Genomic DNA, 20,503 nt, shown 5'->3' with positions numbered 1-20,503 from the left:
TCTAAGTTCCAATGGTTCCCTGCAGAACACAAGCTTCTGTTGTTTTAATTAACTCCTCTGGCATATAGTTCTTGCTTAAAAACAATTTCCCACAGTCACTCAGTGTTTGGCTTCCAGGCATCTTCGAGAGTGATGATATCAGTACTATCGCCTTGGAGATGGAAAAGGCCATCAACTACTCCCAAAAGGTGACTCTCTCTGACAATTACCTAATTACCTTCCTTCAGTAACAGGTTTTTCCCACTCTTTTCCCCTCCAACCCACCCCTACTCAACCACATACTTCTGTTTTAATGGAGGCCTTCAATATCTGACCTAGGAAGAATTTCAGGCCATTGGAGGAAGAAGCTCTGGGGCCAATGAACCTTTGGAAAATCTTCCAATCTGATCACAAAAACAACCTATTCTGTCTATGGATTAATGAAGTTATAGAAGCCAAGGTTGCTATCTATGCTCCATTTGGGAAAAAACAAGACTGCTATGATTAATACTAAGCAGTGGCCACAAGGCAGTCCAAGATTCTAAAGGAAGGACCTAGGGGGCCCACTTTCAAAAAGTTCCTAAAGGTCCCATTACTTTCAATAGGGCTTGTAAGGCCTGTCATTCTAATAATTTAATGAAGCTTCACCACCACCACTGTCCATGAATTGAACTTGCCCTTAATATATTTAGATCAGACTACAGGTTGGCATTAACATTACACTTCACTCTTTCAGTGTGCTTTGCTGGTAGCATCCCTCAAAAACCAGTCTGGAAGCTTGGCTGAAAGCCCACTGGTACCCAAAGAAGAGCCAAAGGTGTTCAAGGGAAAAAGTCAGCCTCGGAAACTTTGCTGCCCTAAGCCCATCATACTCTCGATGGCCAGAATGGTTTGACTCCCCTTTATTAATAACAATGAGTTGTTGTTGTTAAGTTGTTTTTCAGTCATGTCCGACTCTTTGTTACCCCATTTGGGATTTTCTTGGCAGATATTGGAATGGTTTGCCATCTCCTTCTACAGAGGAGGAATTGAGGCAAACAGGGTTGAGTGGCTTGCCCAGGGTCACAGAGCTAGTAAGTGTCTGAGGCCAGATTTGAACTCAGGAAAAAGAATCTTTCTGACTCTAGGTCCAGCATGTTATCCCCTATACCATCTAGCTGCCTAACAACAAATACCTGTGTGTTTTACCTTGTCTCTTGATCATTCTAAGGATTTTGAAACAGCTGTGGCCAAGGGCACAGTCCAGGGCCCCAGGATAAAGGATGGAAACTGGGTAACCAGTAAATAATAACCAGCATCTCCATCTTACTAAGGGCCACCATAACAACTCAAGTTAGGGGGAGGAGGGTGGGTAGCAGCACCCTGCCCACTGCTTCCAGGAAAGTAGAGTTTCTAAGAAGACTGCTTGTCAGCTCAGGCTATCTGGCGGGTAGACTGGGTCTGCAAAAGACATCAAAACTAATCTAAACCTGAACCTGATTCAATTTGGTTTGCCTGGCTTGCCTTTAGAGGACAGTGCTAGGGGAATGGAGTTGGCACTTAGGATGGGCACCATTGTATTTAGTGGAATTGAAGCAAAGGGGACTTATTCTATAGGAATATCCAGGGACCAGAAGGAGCTGGGATAGACTGAAGGACTATAGCTGAAGAGAAAGAAGGGAGGGGAGAAAAAGCAGATGGTTTATTCTTTATCCTGGGCAAATCCACATAAAGTCACTTCCTCATCTTGGCCATTAGAAGGGTATCTTATTCAGAAGTATCAGATTTGTTTATGTATTTTTGTGTATGTGTATTACCTAACACATGTGAGTCCCCAGGGGGAGGCCTGGGCCTTCCAAAAGACCCCAGAGCTGACAGACTGTAGTAGAGTTTGGGAGTAGAAGCAGGGCAATGAGACACATGCCCTTCATTGTTTGACAATGATATTAATATTCTAACAAGGTAGTTTTCCTTAAAGAGGCATCTGTCCCTGAAAAAATATAGCTACCATTCAGTCAATATTCAATTCCATTTGCACAGATGTCATCATTCAGGGGTTTCATTCAGGATTCCAGGGTGCTTTATCCTTTCCTACCCTGCCCTCTAAACACTTGATGATGATTAAAACAAAAAAATAATAAACGCTACAGTCCCAGGACCTTTCTCTTATCATCTTGTCTAATAGTTACTGAGCCAAAGGCCTGAGGTGGCAGCCCTGTGGACTATCAATGCCTGTAACAAACTTTTGTAGATTTAGGACTTAAATGGGATGGACCGTCCCTTAAGAGTTTCAGATCTCTTACCTTTTTCATATGGGTACACAGAGAAGGGGCTACTCACCTGGCATGTTGGAGGGGACTGAGAGTTGGTTTTGTTTTTTTAGCTGAATGGCTACTGCCTTCCAGTAACACTTAATAACTAAAAACAAAACAAAAAACCTTTCAGTTTAACAAATCGTAGGTTGAATAAGTGCGTGTGTGTGTGTGTGTGTGTGTGTGTGTGTATGTGAGAGAGAGAGAGAGTGTGTGTGAGACACTCCTCAAACAAACCAGTGGGAAAACCCAGAAAATTCTACTCAGTGGGAAAGGTAGAAACAGGTCACCTCTACTGGTGACAATTTAGTAATTTGCTGTTCAATCTTTTTGCGAAGCTCCCTGCCTTCATGGACCCATTGTTATAGTGTGGTAAGGGCCTTGAAGTCCCACACAATCTAACAAAACTTCCTACAGTCCTCATACCTCTCTTGCTACTTTTCCCACCCTTCTCCCTGGGCTCCTCTCTCAAGCTCTACCTTGCATGGATTATAGTACTAAGTTGAGAAGAAGGTTGTCAGGGGCTGGGATATTACTGGGATGCAGACAACCTAGAGACTAAGACATCTTTTCCAGCTAGCCTGTTTTGTTTTTTTTTTTTTAGAGCAGTAAGAGTGAGCCTGACAAAGACAAGATTGTCTCCACAAAGAATCTGACGTGGCACTCAAACACCAGCAAACCAGCCATCCCATCAGGTAAGAGAAGGCACAGGCTCCAGCATGTTTGGGGAATAGGGGAGAATGAAGGAGAGGTATTTACATGGGGACCAGTTCTGTTAAACTGTTGGCAACAGCTAAATACAAAATCCAAACTGGGCATAATATACAATCAATCAGATCAGATGACCCAGATCCAGCTGTCCAAAGAGGGACTTAAATTTGCCAGAAAATCATCAGACCCACATGGCACACTTCAAAAGAGTCAGTGCAGATCTAATGAGTATGTCATGGTGAATAGAAAGGGACCTTTTAATTACCTCAGGATCTCAAAGTCATAACTAGAGTTTCATGGTTTGTGGTGACCAAGAACCAAGTCTTCCAGTTCAGAGTGTAGCTTGAGATTTAACAAGTAGGAATTAAGCTAGAAAACAACATGGTGATAATCAGCAAGGCTTCCCCAATCTGAAATGGCCAAATTTTCCACCTTTCTAGGCCAGCCAGTGAAAGACTGGGGTCCAAATAAGGGAAAGAAGAAGATCAAACCGGCAAAGAAAGGGCCAACCACATCTTTTTTAATTGTTATTAATCAAGGGAAAGATGCAGGTAAATGAGTAACTAAAATGCAATTCTGGGCCCCTAAGAAAGACTATCTGAAAGGGCCTCTTCTACTTGGTAGTTGTAAAAGTAATATCTCTTTAGTAGAAGGGTCTTTTCTTTCCCAGGAGGCTGCATAGCAATATTGCTGGAGCAAATCTTTCCTTGGTTTGACATCTACTAACTTATTGATGGGATGGGCTTGCAAAGACTGTATACTCTAAGGGGGAAAAGGCATCCAAAAGAGACAAAAAGGTATATTTGTATGAGAAGAAAAAAAAGAGGGGCATCTAAGTGGCAGTGGATACAGTACTGGTCCTGGAATCAGGAGGACCTGAGTTCAAATCTGGCCTCATATACTTATCAGCTGTGTGACTCTGGGCAAGTCATTTAATCCTGTTTGCCTCGGTTTCCTCATCTATAAAATGAGCTGAAGAAGGAAATGGCAAACCACTCTACTATCTTTGCTGAGAAAACTCCAAATTGGGTCATGAAGAGTCTGAAACGACTAAACAGCAACAACATTTTTATTCTTAAAAAATAAAAAAAAAAGAAACTTCAGAATTCCACTGCCTTAACTCTCATATGTTAGGAAAGGGTCCTCTTACTGTACAGCTACCTGGTGGGAGTGGAAACAGTTCACTCTGGGAACATGGTCTATGTTATTGTGAAATGGTGCCAATCAAGTTAAATGATTTACTTAATAGTAAGGCAGCAAGATCACAAGCTGATTCATTTCCATATGGTCTCCATTGCTTGGCTCGAATTTCTGCTGTTTAGTGGGTGGTGCCTAAAGATCATATTGTGAATAGAACATAGGACTTGGAGTCAGGAAGATCTAAGTTTGAATCCAGCCCCAGATACTTTTCTAGCTGTGTGACCCTGAGCAAATCACTTAAACTTTCTCAGCCTTAGAGTCCTCATCCATAAAATGGGGATAATAATAGCACCTATATCCCAGGGTTATGGTAAAGATGGGATGAGATAGTAATGAGATAAAAGCCCTTTGCAAACTTTAAAGCACTATATAAATGCTAAGATCATTCTTTAAGAAATGACAAACTTCACATTTTAAAATCAAATTGAGGCTAGGCATGGTAGCTCATGCCTATAGTCTGTGCTACTGGGGAGGCTGAAATTGGTGGCTTGAGAGATAATAGGGCTGAAAGTCTATAGTGTGTCGCCCTAATTTAGAAAGTAGGAGTTAAGCTAGAAGACAAAGCTCACCAGCATGGCTTCCCCCATCTGAAATGGCCAAATGTTTTCCTATTTTAGCCCTGCCAATGAAATATTAAAGTCCAAATAAGGTAAAGAAGATTAAACCACCAAAAAAAGGACCAACCCCAATTTTTTCATTATTTGTTATTAACAAAGGGAAAGGTTCACCAGCATGGTAAACCGCCAGGTGTGGAGGGGGCTTAAAGAAGACTGAACCAACAAAGCTCAGAACATGGAGCAGGTTAAAGTTTCCATGCTGATCAGTATTGTGATCAGCACATGAGTAGCTACTGTATTTCCAGCCTGGGCATGAGATTAGAAGACCCCATCTCCCTAAAACAAAAAACAAAACAGGGGCAGGGAGGTGGCGTAGATAGAGCACCAGCGCTGGAATCAGGAGGACTTGAGTTCAAATGTGACCTCACACATTTGATACTTACTAGCTGTGTGACCCTAAGCAAGTCACTTAACCCCACTGCCTAGCCAAAAAAAACCAAAACCCAAGTTGTGTGACATTGAGAATTGGTATCAAGAAGGGATTATACTTGATGTAAATGTCTTTCTTCTAGATGCAGCACAAAAGAAAAATCCACTGATAAAGGCCACAAAAAAACCTGTTTCTTCCATCGAGCTTCCCAAAAACTATGATATTTCCTCAACTGAAGAGGTATTAAGTTATCCATATAAATAAATATCTCCTGAACAATGGTTTAGCACAAGGCAGCTAGGTAGTGGCAGCTATGGACCTAGAGTCAGGAAAACCTGAGTTCATATCAGCCTTCAGATTTTTACTAGCTGTGTGGCCCTGGGCAACTCACTTCACTCTGTTTGCCTCAGTTTCCTCGTCTGTAAAATGAGCTGGAGAAAGAAATGGCAAACCACTCCAGTATTCTTGCCAAGAAAACCCCAAATTTGGTCATGAAGGGCTAGACACAAGATCCTGTCAATTAGATCAGTACTCCTAATCTTTTTTAGTATAAAGACCCTTTTATAAACATCTAATAAATTGTTGAGGGCTTTCATATGATATTGTGGTAACTCTTCTATTAGTGTCCATTGATTAACAAAATATGTGAGAGAGCATAATTCCTTTAAATAAATTTGTACTTCGTTTATTACAGCAGCATCTACATACCTCTGGGGGAATAAAAACACTATATATGTAAGACATTAGTCCACAGAATCTATATTTACTTATTTATTTTACTCTGTTCTGCTACCTATTTTATTGGGGCTAAATAAAAATAAAAGTGGTAAAGCTTGATATGCACATGGATTTATGGAGTTCTACCAGGAATGGTCCACCAGTGGCCCACAGACCACAGCTTAAGACTTAAAAGCTCCTCGAATGAGTTGGTTTCTTTAATCTTTCTTTCAATGAACAAAAGTCTATTTCTCTTCCTTCCCACCTCTCCCCTCCACTGGAAAAAAAGAAAAACAAAACCCTTGGAATAAATAAGGTTAGTCAAGCACAAAAGATTCCTGCATTGGCCACGTCTAAAAAATTTGTGTCTTGTGCTACACCCTGAATCTAGAACTTTTCTGTTAGAAGATGAGTAGTAATGGGGCAGCTAGGTGGCAGATAGAGCACCTGAAGAAGGACCTGAGTTCAAATTTGACCTCAGACCAAACACTTGACACTTACTAGCTGTGTGACCCCGGGCAAGTCACTTAACCCCAATTGCTTAAAGAAAGAAGAAGAAGAAGAAGAAGATGGGTAGTATGCTTCATTGTCATTCCTATGGAATCATGATTGGCCATTGTATTGATCAGAATTGTGAAATTTTTCAGAGTTATTTGTTGTTATAGCATTCTTTTTTAAAAAATTTTAATAGTATTTTATTTTTCCCATTTACATGTCAAGACAATTTTTAGCATTCATTTTTACAAAGTTTTGAGTTCCAAATTTTTCTCCACTCTCCCCTCCCTTCCCCTCTTTTTTTAAAAATTTATTTTGAATTATCAACAATCACTTCCATAAGCTTCTGAGTTTTAAATTTTTCTCCCCCTCCCTCTGCACCTCCCTCCCCTAGACGGCACACAATCTGATATAGGCTATACATATACATTCCTATTAAACATATTTTCACATTAGTGATGAATTAGAACCAATGAATTTGTAAGAATTAGCACCAATAGGAGGAACCACCAGAAAGAAGAAACAAAACAACAGAAGAAAAAAAACAGCAAATAGTATGCTTCAATCTGCATTCAAACTCCATAGTTCTTTCTTCTTTGTGGATAGCATTTTCCATCATGAGGCCTTTAGAGATGTCTTAGATCCTTGTATTGCTGAGAAGGGTTAAGTCTATCAATATTAGTCATCACACAATGTGGCTGTTATTGTGTACAATGTTCCCTGCTCACTTCACTCAGCATCAGAACATACAAGTCTTTCCAGATTTTTCTGAAGTCCGCCTGCTCATCATTTCTTATAGCACAATAGTATTCCATTACATTCATATACCACAACTTGTTCAGCCATTCCCCAATTGACGGGCATCCTCTCAATTTCCATTTCTTTGCCACCACAAAAAGAATTGCTATAAATATTTTTGTACATGTGAGTCCTTTTCCCATTTGTATGATCTCTTGGGATATAGCCCTAGAAGTGCTACTGCTGGGTCAAAGGGTATGCACATTTTTATAGCCCTTTGGGCATAGTTCCAAATTGCTCTCCAAAATGGTTGGATCATTTCACAACTCCACCAACAATGCATTAGTGTTGCAATTTTCCCACATCTTCTCCAACATTTATCATTGTTTTGTTTTGTTATGTTGGCCAATCTGATAGGGGTGATGTGGTACCTCAGAGATGTTTTGATTTGCATTTCTCTAATCAATAGTGATTTAGAGCATTTTTTCATATAGCTATAGATGGCTTTAATTTCTTCATCTGAGAACTGCCTGTTTATATCCTTTGACCATTTATCAATAGGGGAACGTTATAGCATTCTTACTGCATATGTTGCTCTCCTGGTCCTGCTGACTTCACTCTGCATTAGTTCTTACATATCTTCTCAGGTTTCATTGAAAGCTTCCCTTTTGTTATTTCTTTCAGCACTTCATTAAAGTAATTTGGAGCTATGCCCAGAAAGTTACCAAACTGTCCATTTGACCCAGCTATCCCAGTAGGCCTCTACCCCCAAAGGAATCAAAGAAAAAATAAAAGGATCTGTATGCATAAAAATATTGCAGTTCTTTTCGTGGTAGCCAACAATTGAAAACTAAGGGAGTGTCTTCCTATTAGGGAAAGGCTAAACAAATTAAGGCATATGAATCTAATGAAATATTACTGTGGCATAAGAAATGATGAAATGGAATTTCAGAGAAAATTAGGAAGACCTCTACATATCAACACGGAATGAAGTGTGCAGAACCAGGAGAACAATGTATACAATAACAACACTCTATAGACAAACAATGATAACTACACTATAGAGAAAAACAACTTTCAAACACTGGAAAATTCTGATCAATGCAATGATAAAGCTGGAGTCCAAAAAAATGCAATTGAAATATGATATTCCCCACCTGACTGACAGGAAATGAACTTTAAGGGCAAAAGGAGACATACATCTTCAGACATAGCTAATGTGGGAATTTGTTTTGCTATACTATACAAATAAATAAATGGAAAATTTTTGTACATATAGAAGCTTTTCTTCTTTTTTTTATTTCTTTGGGGTCTAGGTATACAGACAGTTTGTAAGTTCTTCAAATATGGAAATCTCATTCACTGTTTCTTGGGCTTTTGTTTTCCAGAAGCTAGTTCAAATCACTTCACCCACAGGCTGCTTCACGCATACTATATACACACTGTTAAACCTTTTAAACTTCTTCTGAGCTTGACACATCATAGCCAGGCTATTCAATTCAATCCCACAAACATTATTAAGAGTTTGGGGCAGCTAGGTGGCACAGTGGATACAGCACCGGACCTGAAGTCAGGAGGACCTGAGTTCAAATCTGGTCTCAGACCAAACACTTGACACTTACTAGCTGTGTGACCCTGGGCAAGTCACTTAACCCCAATTGCCTAAAAAAAAAGTTTGCTAGCTATGAAACATTGTCAATTCAGGGGTATAAAATGGCATAGTCCCCTGCCCTCATTAAGCTTAAGATCTAATAAGAATGCTAAGACATAAACACCAATAAGAATGACCAAGCGGGCTGTAAACTTGCTGCAAATTTTACATTTAAGGTTTTTTAGTGGAGGTGATGATTCAGTCAACCAATCAGGTACATGATTCCTCAAATAATGTTTTATTCTTTTATTTAAAAGTGGTTGACGAGTTGCAACTTGAAAAAGCTGAAGCTAGAGCTGCCCAAACTCTTGTTTGGCACAAACTCTATTCATCAGAAGAAAATGGAAGATGCCTTACAGAAGCAAATTTCATCCAAAACTCTATCCTACTTCCCAGTCACAGAAGTCAAGGTCAGTTCTGATTTGCAACCTCACCAAATCCTGTATGCAGCAGCTTAGACCAGCCTGCTGTGTTGTGGGGAGCTGGAACACATTGCATGGGTAAGTAGCTCATCATTGCTAATTTATCTGCTGCTAAGATAGGGCCTAAAACTCATTGCTTTAGGCATCTTAAATTAGGCTGTCCTTCAGAGTACAGAAACATCTGTGTTCTGGTGCATGGAGAAAGGGTTATGATCAGCCTCAGAGGCACTGAGAGACACACTCAAGAAAAATGATTTAACCAAATGTATTAAGCAAAGGACTGCTTAAAAAAAACAGCAACTGAGGACAACTGCATTGAAGTTGAAATGTAGCTTTAAAAAAATTCTCTCCCACCTTTGCCCTTACAAACCACATTATCGCATCTGAAAGAACTATAATTCTGGCTCAAGGTAACCAAAAGTTAGAAAAAAAAAGTCAAAAGTAACCATTTGTAGTGCTTTAAGGTTTACAAAATGCTTTATTTATCTCATTCCATTCTCATGACACCTCTAGGAGGGTGTGCCATTATTATCCCCACATGAGGGTTGAGTGACTTGCCCAGGATTACTAAATATCCAAGGCAAGATTTGAACCTAGGTCTTCCTGACTCCAACTCCAACACTCTATCCACTATATTTCCTAGTTGTTCCAAGAATTTTTGGTAAGTTCCTGTCCAATCTAATCCATCTAAGTGGAAATCATGCCTCCCTCACTTCCTGTGATCTGGTTTCCCATCAAACTTTTTGTTTTAGAACTGAGATTGGTCTATTATGTTGTTGTTTTAATTACAATAACATTTGCCATGAATCCTCACAGTACTATTCAAGAGTGTAAATTCCAGAAATATATAGGACTTAGTTTCTGAGCAAAATTACACTGAACAGATGTTTGGGAAAGCATTAACCACAAATAAAATAAAAAGTGTCTAGTGGGATTGGGTGGCGGGGGGGGGGGGGGTGAAAAGGGGAAGGGCACTGGGGATAGGGTTGCCAAAAGAAAAAAGAGGTTCCTTGAAATATTTTTAAGCAGCAGGAATCACTAACAAGCAGGATAGCTTTGAAAGTTACCTGCTGAATTATAAACTTTAAAACAAGTTATACCTAATAGAAATTCACAGTTTGATATACATACTCCTTCTGTTCTACCATGTATATGGAAATACTCATGTCCTTTGGTGTTTAAGTACGGAATAAAAAAATACCTCTGCTTTAGGTGATGTCACACTCAAATAGAAATGGGGCCCCTGAAACCACATACAAGGATCCCTGTGGGCTCCATATTGACCTAGTTTTAAAATGTAATATTACCTATTTTTATTGTATTTTTATTTATTCTGGTAAATACTTCCCAATTACTTTCTTTTTTGGCTTTTTTTTTGGGGGCAAGGCAATCAGGGTTAAGTGACTTGCCCAGGGTCACACAACTAGTAAGTGTCAAGTGTCTGAGGCCAGATTTGAACTCAGGTCCTCCTGACTCCAAGGTCGGAGCTCTATCCACTGTGTCATCTAGCTGCCCCACCCCCAATTTTTAATTTGGTTCTGCTGAGTGTTGTCAGCCGCACTCATGTTTGACATCTCAGGTCTAGGCAGCGCTATAAGACTATACGTTTCAGGGACCAAGAAGTTCTCTATAGCAAGTCCAGTTCTTCTCCCTTAAGTAGTGGATGGGAATCAGAAGAAATATTTCTCCATTTGTCTTATGTGCTTTCCCCATCCTAGTGCATGATAAAGCATCTGCAGTGCCAGGATAAGGATTTAGAAGAGTACATGGAACAGACAGAGAAAGCAAAAAAGTGTTATATCAAACGGATTCAGTGGTTGCTGACAGGTAAATTTCTCAACCTTAAAGAGTATTTGGGAAGCAGGGAATAATAGCATAGAGGCAGCCTCATGTTATCAAAGCCCAAATTTTAATTCCAAGATCTTTTATAACCTTTCCTTTTCCTGACTTAGCTTCCAAGTAATGAGAATCATTAAATCAATCAATAAACATTAAGTGTTTACTATGTGCCAGGCATCCTGATATGTGCCAGGGCAAAAAAGATAAAGGAGAAACAGTCCCTGCCTCACAATGCTTACATTCTAACAGGGGAGACAACACAGAGCTCATGAGTACATACAGAATATATGCAAAATGAACTAGCCACTGGGGGGTGGAATGGTGGGAAACAGAGGGCATTAAATGTTTTATTGTATTTTTATTTATTTTGTTAAATATTTCCCAATTATATTTTCTTTTGGTTTGGCCTGCCCTTAGAAATGTTCAGACTGTCCCTTTGTTTAACACCTATGTTCTAAAGCATTCCCTCCTAATAGTACGTCAAGATACGAGAATGTGTTACTAGGACATTCTTTTCATAACATGATGTCTTGCATTTCCTTACTTCACTTGGCCAGTTGTTTTTGTTTGTCTGTTTCTTTGTTTTTTCATAAGTGTGAAGATGCAGAGAAGGGGGTACGTATGTGTACAATGATGGTCAAGGGAAATGAGGATATCTGCTCAGAAAGTCAGTCAATCTCACACAAACTGGCATCCCCCATTTCTTCTCCCCATTCTCTCTGTCCTCTTGTTCTGGGTACATTTTGGTGTGCCCTGCTCAGGTTACCATGGCTAGGAGAAACATACATTGTGAAGGGTACATGGTACATATAGTGAGTCTCACACAGTGACATTCTTCAACCTTTAACTAAAAACAAAAAGGAAAATAAGGCTGAGGATTTCTCTGTAGGTGGGCTTTCCAGACACATCCGGGAGTCATAAAGTCACATAGTATTAGAACTAGGTCTTCTTTCCCAACCCACTTGTTTTGCAGATGAGAAAGCTGAGGCCTAGAGACATTACATAATTTGCCCAGCATCACATAATTAGTTTGTGACAGAGCCTAGACCAGAACCCAGGACTCCAGACTCTCAATACAGTGGTCTCCAGAAGTCTCCCAGAAGGAGATCCCTCCCTGAACTTTAGAAGTAGGATGTCATCCGAGAAAGGCTCAATCAATAAAAATGTATTGAAGACTTACTATGCTAACATATCGTGCCTAAGCACTGTGGTATATGCTATGTGAAAAACCGTAAGTTATACCTCATTCCTCTTCTGGTCCCTATATTCATCAGGAAGCCGACGACTATTTGGCACTATTTTGGAGAACAAGGTCTGTGTCATGATAGACCTATCAGAGTCCATGGGGTTATATCTGCAGCAGTTAAAGAAAGAACTGAATTTGCTGATTTGGGAACAACTGAGAAAATGTGACAGGTAAGAATAACGAGCCCTAGGAAGAAGGAAGCCTGTCTAGAGATGGAGAGAACTTCCTGCCAAAAGATTTTGTGATTCAGTAAACAACCACTCCATAGTCAGTTTATGGCCTAGTTAGTATACTTTCATCAAGCAAGCAAGGAGATGAGTGTTTCTAAAATGTCCTTTGAAATTCCCAGAGCGGAGGTTCTCTAACTTTTTGGCATCAAGTAAAGTTATTACTTACTCTTAAAAATTATTAAAAACCCTAAAGAGCTTTTGTTATTTTAGCTACATCTATTGACACCATATTAGAAATTAAAACTGAAAAATTTTAAAATACTTATTGTCATTTTAAAATACATGTTAACAAATAACATATTTTATGAAAAAACTATTTTTTAAAAGTTAGTGATATATGCATGGCATTGCTTTACATATTTTGTAAATCTCTTTAATGACTGCTTTAATAAAATCTGCTTCTGCATTCAATCTGTTGTGATATATTGTTTTGATTAAAGTATATGAAGTAAATCTAGCCTCACATATATGTAGTTGGAAAAGGGGAGAGTATTTTAATAGACAAACAATGTCTTTGTTTTATTGTAAAAATAGTTTTGACCACTTGAATGGCCAAAAAGGGCCTTAGAGACCATATTTTGAGAATCACTGGGCTAGATGAATTGCAAAATGCTGACACTGAGCTCTGTTTAGGAAATTAAGCAATTTCCAAAATATCATCTCTATTACTCATCTTTCTACTTGTCTCTGTTAATTCACTCCAGGGAAAATTTTTTCTTGTTTTCTCAAAAGCTAAAATTGACCTAGAAAACAATAAAAACTTTAACAAAAGAAGAAAGGAAAAGAAAACACAGGTAGGGAAAAAAGAAAATACAGGTAAAGCTTTGTTTTCCCCACACAAAATGAACGAGGCCTAATTTCCCAACGTCATGCCATCTGTTTACCTCCTCCCAACATCCAGTAATGTCTATTATGTTCTAACCAAAAGATTTCTCTCTCTCTTTCTCTTCCCATCTCTGTCTCTGTCTCTCTCTCCCTCTCCCTCTTCTTCTTCATCTCCCTCCTCCTCTCTTCCCCCCACCCTGAAACTTACATCCTCCACTGCTCCACTCTCTTCACCCCAAGCTTTAACCTGCTCGGTTTTGCAGAAGACCTATATGCATGGCAAGACAAATTGGTAGATTCCACAGATGAAGCATGCCACAGTGCTGTGCAGTGGGTGACCAAACTGAAAGCTCAAGGAAGTACCTCCATCCTGAGAGCTTTATTGGCAAGTTCTATCACCTTCCCTGCCCTCTCCCTCCTCCCCTAACTCCTGGCCCTTGCCCCCAAAGGAATGGAAACAGAAAAAGAGAGTCCTGAGATATGTTGGGATGACTGGGCAGTACTTTGGTACTCAATGACAAGTCTCTGGGAACAAAATGTAGATAACTGTTGAACTCTTGAGTTCTAACCCATTCTTAATGATGGTGGTGGGCCTTGGACCCTTTAGCTCTCTAAACCTCATTGTGCTTTTTTTCAGAAAGCTTTCACTTTTCAAGATGTAAAAGGACTGTATCTTCTGACTGATGGAAAGTTGGACTTGAACTGCAGTCTTATTCTAAATGAAGTTGAAAAGCTCAGGAAGAAAAAAAATATTAAAGTACATTCCATTTCTTTTAACTACTCATCTAAAATGGATCAGGAGACAAGGTAAAAAAGCAGGAACCTCGTATTTAAAAAAAGTTTGTAATCATTTACAACATGATTTAGTTTTGAACTCTCTGAAGTATATAGACAAAACCTTCCCTGGTAGGTCCTACTTATGGGTACTCAAGGAGATTGATTAATTTTTCCAAATTTTCATCGACTTTTCCAATTATCATGTTAGGGTACCTTTGGTAATATTTTTAACACACACTAACTACATCTAACACCTAACCTACCCAACTGAGGATCCTTTGTATATGTAAGCCAATTAATTAATCAATAAGCATTTATTAAGTGCCTAAGTGTCAGGTACTGTGCCAAGTGCTGGAGATACAAAAAGAGACAAAAGACAGTCCCTGCCCTCAAGGAGCTTACAATCTAATAGATAGATAGATATTGATAGATAGATATGCAAATAAATATATTCAAATGCATGTAAATAAACATATTAAAAAAGCTATATTTAAGATAATAGGAAAAAATTAACAAGAGGTAAGGCACTAGAATTATGAGGGGTGCAGGAAGACTTCTAGTAAAAGAAGGAATTTTAGTTAGGAAGGTCAGGAATCAGAGCAGGGGAAAGAGAGCATTCCAGGCATGTGAGACAAAATGCCTATAGCCAAGATATAGAGTGCCTTGTTCACGGAATAGCCAGAAGGTCAGCGTCAATGAATCCAAGAGTATGTGGCAGGGAGTAAGATGTAAGAAGATTGGAAAGGTAAAAAGAGGCTAGGTTATGAAGGACTTTGAATGCCAAAAAGAACATTTTGTATTTGCTCCTAGAAGTAATAGGGAGTTACTGGAGTTTACCATGTAGGGAGGTGACATGATCAGACTTGTGTATCTGGAAAATCACTTTTAGTGGCTGAAGGGCTGCAGATTCTCTTCAGGTCCCTAAAAGGGAGAAATACTTTAGAAAGAATCTGACATAATAGAGGAGCCAGCATAGCAGTCATGTGCCAATCTCCAGCTTATCATCTTGAAGACTTTATGGAATTTCCCCCTTGAATGAGACCTGAGCCTCTCTCTCTTGGTTGAGCTGAGGTACCTCACGCCCAATGGGAAAGTTCATTCACTCTCTATATTGTATGGCATATATTCTCATCTGTGTCTTCTCTGACTTGTTTGCTATTAGCTTGGATAAATAGGGTTGCTATTTGCTATGTATGTTCATTGTGAAACTGGTATTACGGGGGAAAGAAGTGAAGTCTTGGATGTATAGCTTGAGATAGTCCTTTTCTATTAAAGGATATTGATCGGGAACTCAGCTGGGACCTAAAAATTATTTCCCTTAGACTTATAATATTTAGAAGGCAGATTGCTACAGTAGGAAGAAACTGACATGATGGAAATGCCAGCTTCTCTACCTGTCTGCTTTTTCCCAGAGAATTCTCTTCCTGTAGGGACCTAAAGAGAATCTAAAACCATCTATCTTCTTTCTTAAAGCTTAAAACCAGAAGATCAGGATGTCTCTTCTCTCAAGCTCTTGCCAACTCTCCCTTTCATGGAGCACTGAATATAATCAATCTCCACCAATGAGGAGAATCTCGTGCAAATGGGCTTTGAAGCCCAGGTTACATACACAAAAATGGCATGGTGATTGATCTTCCATCAGTGGGTCATGAATTTTGAGTCTATTTATTTTCCCCAGGAGAGTAAATAGATTCATTCTGTTACATCCACATTTTTTTCTCCCTCTTAATCCCCACCCTTCTCCAATCTATGATCAATGGCACACATGGACAAGAGAAAGAAGCTTGGATCTGGAGTTAGAGGACCGAGGCTTCCCATCCCAGTCCTACTGCTTAGTACCTATGTGACAAGTTACCCACCCTCTCTGGAGTTCAGTTTTCTACTTTGTGAAAAGAAAGGGTTGAACTACATGAATTTTAGGATCCTTTCCAGCTCTAAATCCTGTGATGCATATGATGTACAAAAACTCTCTGGAAACTAGAGACACAAATCCTATGGTCATGGAACGCAGCAGAGCTGATTAAAGACCCTCGTTAAAGAATTTGCTGAATGCTGCCTTGCACTTGTGCACATGCACACAAACACACACACACAAGTTTTGGATGCTATTGTATCTGATAGCAGCAAACTTCAGGAGTATAACAAGGTTGAGGATCATGTCTATAAATGGTATTAGTGGCTTCCTTCTTAATTATACTTCATACGGCCTAAAAGACAGCATGGTAGAGAGAAAAGGGTATTGGAGTCAGAGGTTGTTGTTCAGTCATTTCAGTCATGTCCAACTCTTTGTGACCTCATTTTGGGGTTTTCTTGGCAAAGATACTTGAGTGCTTAGCCATTTGCTTCTCCAGCTCATTTTACAGACAAGGAAACTGAGGCAAGTAGAGTTAAGTAACTTGCCCAGGGTCACACAGTCAGTAAATGTCTAAGGGCAGATTTGAACTCGGGTCTTCCTGTTTCCACTGTGCCTCCTTAGTCAGAGGACTTAGGTTCAATCTCACCTCTGACCCTACTTAAGTGACCATGGACAGGTCAGTCACTTAAGTTGTCTGGGCCATGGTTTCCTCATCTGTAAAATGAGAGGGTTGTACCCCCTGAGACGGACTCAGGATGAAGAATGAAGGATATGTCTTTGGATATGGACAATGTGGAAATTTGTTTTGTTTGGTTGTGTGTGTCTATCACAGTGGTTCTGATTTTCTTTTTTTTTTAAATGAGGAGGTAGGAGGGAGTAAGAGGATAGAACTAAGGTTCTTATCCCTCTTCCTCCCCCCCAAAAAATAGAAGTCAGTTAATCAACAAGCATTTATTAAGCTCTTACTATGTGTCAGGCACTGTACTAAGCTCTGGGTATTCCAAGAAAGGCAAAAAACAAGGTCCCTTCCTCAAGGTGTTCACATTCTAATGAGGACAACAACATGCAAATAACTATATAGAAACAAGATAGATATGTATATATATATATTACATATATATATATATATAAAAACAGGGTATATGGAAGATGATCTCAGGGGGAAGGCACTAGAAGAAAACAGAAGGAAGACAAGAAAGGAACACAGACAAGGAGGACAGCTTTGAAAGTTAGGTGTTGGGGCAGCTAGGTGGTGCAGTGGATAAAGGACCGGCCCTGAAGTCAGGAGGACCTGCGTTCAAATCTGGCCTCAGACCAAACATTTGACACTTACTAGCTGTGTGATCCTGGGCAAGTCACTTAACCCCAACTGCCTTAAAAAAAGAAAATTACTCAAAAAAAAAAGTTAGGTGTTGAATGTATTATACATTTGAAAACAAAAGCACTCTATATAATAGAGATTCACAGACTCCTGTACAATCTTCTCCTTTTCCAAAATGTATTTGGAAATGGTCATTTAATTTGGCATATGTTAAATTAAGAATAAAAAATAAAATGGAAAAAGACAAAATTTTTAAAATAAAATGAGATGGTTGTATTAGATGGCCTCTGAGATCCCTTTCAGTCCTGCATCTATGATTGTTATATCCTTTATATAATTTTTCTGTATCATGAGACGGTGCTAATGTGCAGTAATTAGCAACTTGTACCATCTGCCAATAACTCAGCAACTTCAGTCTTGATTTACTCCTCTCTAGATCAGTGATTACATTTCTGAAAAAGCTATCTAATAATACTGGGGGGCGCTACCACCACTGTCAAATGGAGTTGGAAGACTGCATGGAGATTCATAGAATGCTGACTGAAGACACTACTGAAAAAAATGTATGTCTGTAGAGTTTTGTCCTGGGATATTTTTCCTCATCAATACTTATTTTACCTTCCTCAACTTAAAATCCACCTTTTTTTTTTTTTAAGCTAAAAGATACAAGGGACATGAGGCAGAAACTCTTTGGCTTCCCAGGCCTCTCTCCCTTTGAGTTCCAGGCAAAGGAAGGTGGGAGGATGGAGAATAGTAGGGACATAATTTCTATTGTTTTGTAAAAATCCTAGTTTGGCTATAGTGAGATTTGACTGAAGTAAAGTTAAAAATTATTTCGCTTTACTTCCATCTGTAGTCTGACCTGTGTTAAAAAAAAAAATAATCACCTGGGGCAGCTAGGTTGCACAATGGATAGAGCACTGGTCCTAGAGTCAGGAAGACCTGAGTTCAAATCCAGCCTCTGACCAAACACTTGACACTCACTTAACTCTTCTGGGTCTATTTCCTCATCTAGAAAATGAAGGGATTGGACCCCATAATCTCTAAGGTCCCTTCCAGTTGTGATCCTATGAACAATGGAAAGAACTGTGCTGGGGAGCAATGAGCTCCCCAAACATGTTCAAAGACTGTATAACTGCAGGTCAGCTCATCAACAAGCATTTTTTTAAATTGATTTTTAGGCAATTGGGGTTAAATGACTTGCCCAGGGTCACATAGCTAGTAAGTGTCGAGTGTTCGGTCTGAGGCCGAATTTGAACTCAGGTCCTCCTGACTTCTGGGCTGGTGCTCTAACCACTGTGCCACCTAGCTGCCCTTCAACAAGGATTTTTTAAGCAACTACTATGTACCAGGCGCTGTGCTAAAGTCAGAGGTATAATCGAAGGAATTCCTACATTGGGTGGGAGGTTATACTAAAAAAGACTTTAATCTGATGGCCTTCTCATTGTTTCCCCTGCAAAGGATTCCTTCTTGCAATTATTTGAAGGAGATGACCTAAAGAAACTTGTTCGAGAGATACTCAAAGCCAAGCATTTCCTAAAGCAGGCCCAGTCTTTCAGGTACAGATGCTCTGGGAATATTTCGCTGGAAGGATGTTCATGCCAGAAACACTAAGAAGGAAAAAAAAAGAAACAGGTGGAATGGGAAACAGCAGGTAGTGTCAGAATGAACAGGATAGGGGCTACATGTAGAGTGGAGTAAATTCACCATGGACAGAGAGAAGGGTGTAACAGAAATGACACTGGACTTGGAAGCCCTGAGTTCAAATACTGAATTTGCTGGTTACTAGCCATGCAATAATTTACTTTTGCACCTTGGTGCTTTTAGTTTACTGGTGAAAATAATACATGACATTGCGCATAGGTATTTTCTAAGAAAAATGCTTGATAGACAGAAAGTGCTATATAAGAATGATTTATTACAGAGATACTTTGTGCTGTCAGAGGCAATGTGGAATAGTGGAAAACACACTGGATCTGGACCTGGGTTCAAATCCCATCTCAGACCCTTGCTATCGATGAGATCTTAGATAACCTTTAGATAACCCTTAACCTCTCAAAGCTTCAGTTTTTTCATCTGTAAAGTGGAGATAATAATAATGAGGTTTTATTAGTATAACTTATATGTAATGTATAATTAGAATTTATATTGCAAATGTTAATTATAATTTATAATTATATAGTATAATATATAATTATATAGTATAATTTATAGGGGGTGGCAAGAAGCACCCCTCCCCCAATGCTACAACGTCTAACATTCCACTATTGAAGAGATTCATCATCACTTTGTGTTGTGTTATTACTTCTCTTTGGGTCCTCTTAAAATAAAATCGATCTTCCGAAGGGATAATATCATAGAATTAGTGGCATTCTTCACTAACATGCTAATACGAACAAGTTTCTCAGATCCTCTACTCTCTGAGTGGTACTAAGTAGAAGTGAAGGGTCTGCATCACAACACTGGCTATCTACAGGGAGGAAGGTTTTATTGAATGAGAAGAAAAGGGCCATGATAAATTGTACTGACTTCATAACCTTTCTGTGGCCTAATCCTGAAGATGAGAATGTGATGTAGCTAGCAAGGGTAAAGTCATAGGGATGATCCTATCCATTGCTTCTCCTCCCCTTTTTCCTCTCCCTTTGTCACAGGTGCTACCTCCTACGCTTTCTCTTTAGGCCATGTTGGGGTGATAGTGAGAATTTGTTCTAGTTCATCGCACAATTTGGCTTCCCACCAAGGTGGACCATATCACTAGCAGGGTACTATTTCCCTAAAAGCTAGTGGCCAGAAGAACTAGGTCAGGCTCAGAAATGTGGGCATCCTGACACATACCTTCTGGAAGGAACAGATACAATATCTCCTCTTCCTTCCTCTTCTCCTTTTTTTTCTTCTTATTTCCCTTCCTTCTAAATTGAACCCTTTTTTTTTCAAATTAGAAAAATACTACAGAAGAACAATATTGAAGAAGTAAACATTCCTGTTTAGAAAAGAGCTTTCAGGTAAACTGTGGGAACTTATCAAATATTAGCAAAACTGAGACAGTTTTTTGTAGTGGAAAGAGCACAGGATTTGGATTCTAAAGACCTGAGTGTGAATACTACCTCTGCTACTTACTACCAGTAAGACTTTCCAACTGTAGAATTCCAGGGGGTTTCTTTTCTGCAGGAAAAATAAAACTGTGCTGCCAAATCTAGGTTACCTGAAATGATGGGGGAC

At 39.3% G+C, this 20,503-nt stretch overlaps 1 protein-coding gene across 1 annotated transcript in view; it reads left to right on the top strand.

Annotated features, from left to right (window-relative positions):
* Nucleotides 1–20,272, top strand: part of LOC114052308 (von Willebrand factor A domain-containing protein 3A-like) — a 64,776-nt gene extending 44,504 nt beyond the window's left edge. Inside the window, 13 exon segments of the mRNA XM_027874857.1 lie at nucleotides 118–188; nucleotides 716–868; nucleotides 2,875–2,965; nucleotides 3,422–3,532; nucleotides 5,311–5,408; nucleotides 9,027–9,179; nucleotides 10,910–11,018; nucleotides 12,305–12,446; nucleotides 13,572–13,716; nucleotides 13,969–14,138; nucleotides 17,721–17,847; nucleotides 18,746–18,843; nucleotides 20,224–20,272. Of these exon segments, the coding sequence (XP_027730658.1) occupies nucleotides 118–188; nucleotides 716–868; nucleotides 2,875–2,965; nucleotides 3,422–3,532; nucleotides 5,311–5,408; nucleotides 9,027–9,179; nucleotides 10,910–11,018; nucleotides 12,305–12,446; nucleotides 13,572–13,716; nucleotides 13,969–14,138; nucleotides 17,721–17,847; nucleotides 18,746–18,843; nucleotides 20,224–20,272 (1,517 nt within the window).
* The last annotated feature ends 231 nt before the right edge of the window (nucleotides 20,273–20,503 follow it).

This window comes from Vombatus ursinus, unplaced genomic scaffold (assembly GCF_900497805.2).
Source record: "Vombatus ursinus unplaced genomic scaffold, bare-nosed wombat genome assembly UNPS02014807.1, whole genome shotgun sequence".
NCBI classification, from domain to species: Eukaryota; Metazoa; Chordata; class Mammalia; order Diprotodontia; family Vombatidae; genus Vombatus; species Vombatus ursinus.
The sequence above is the reverse complement of the archived record's forward strand: the minus strand, read 5'-3'. Positions and strand labels throughout refer to the sequence as shown.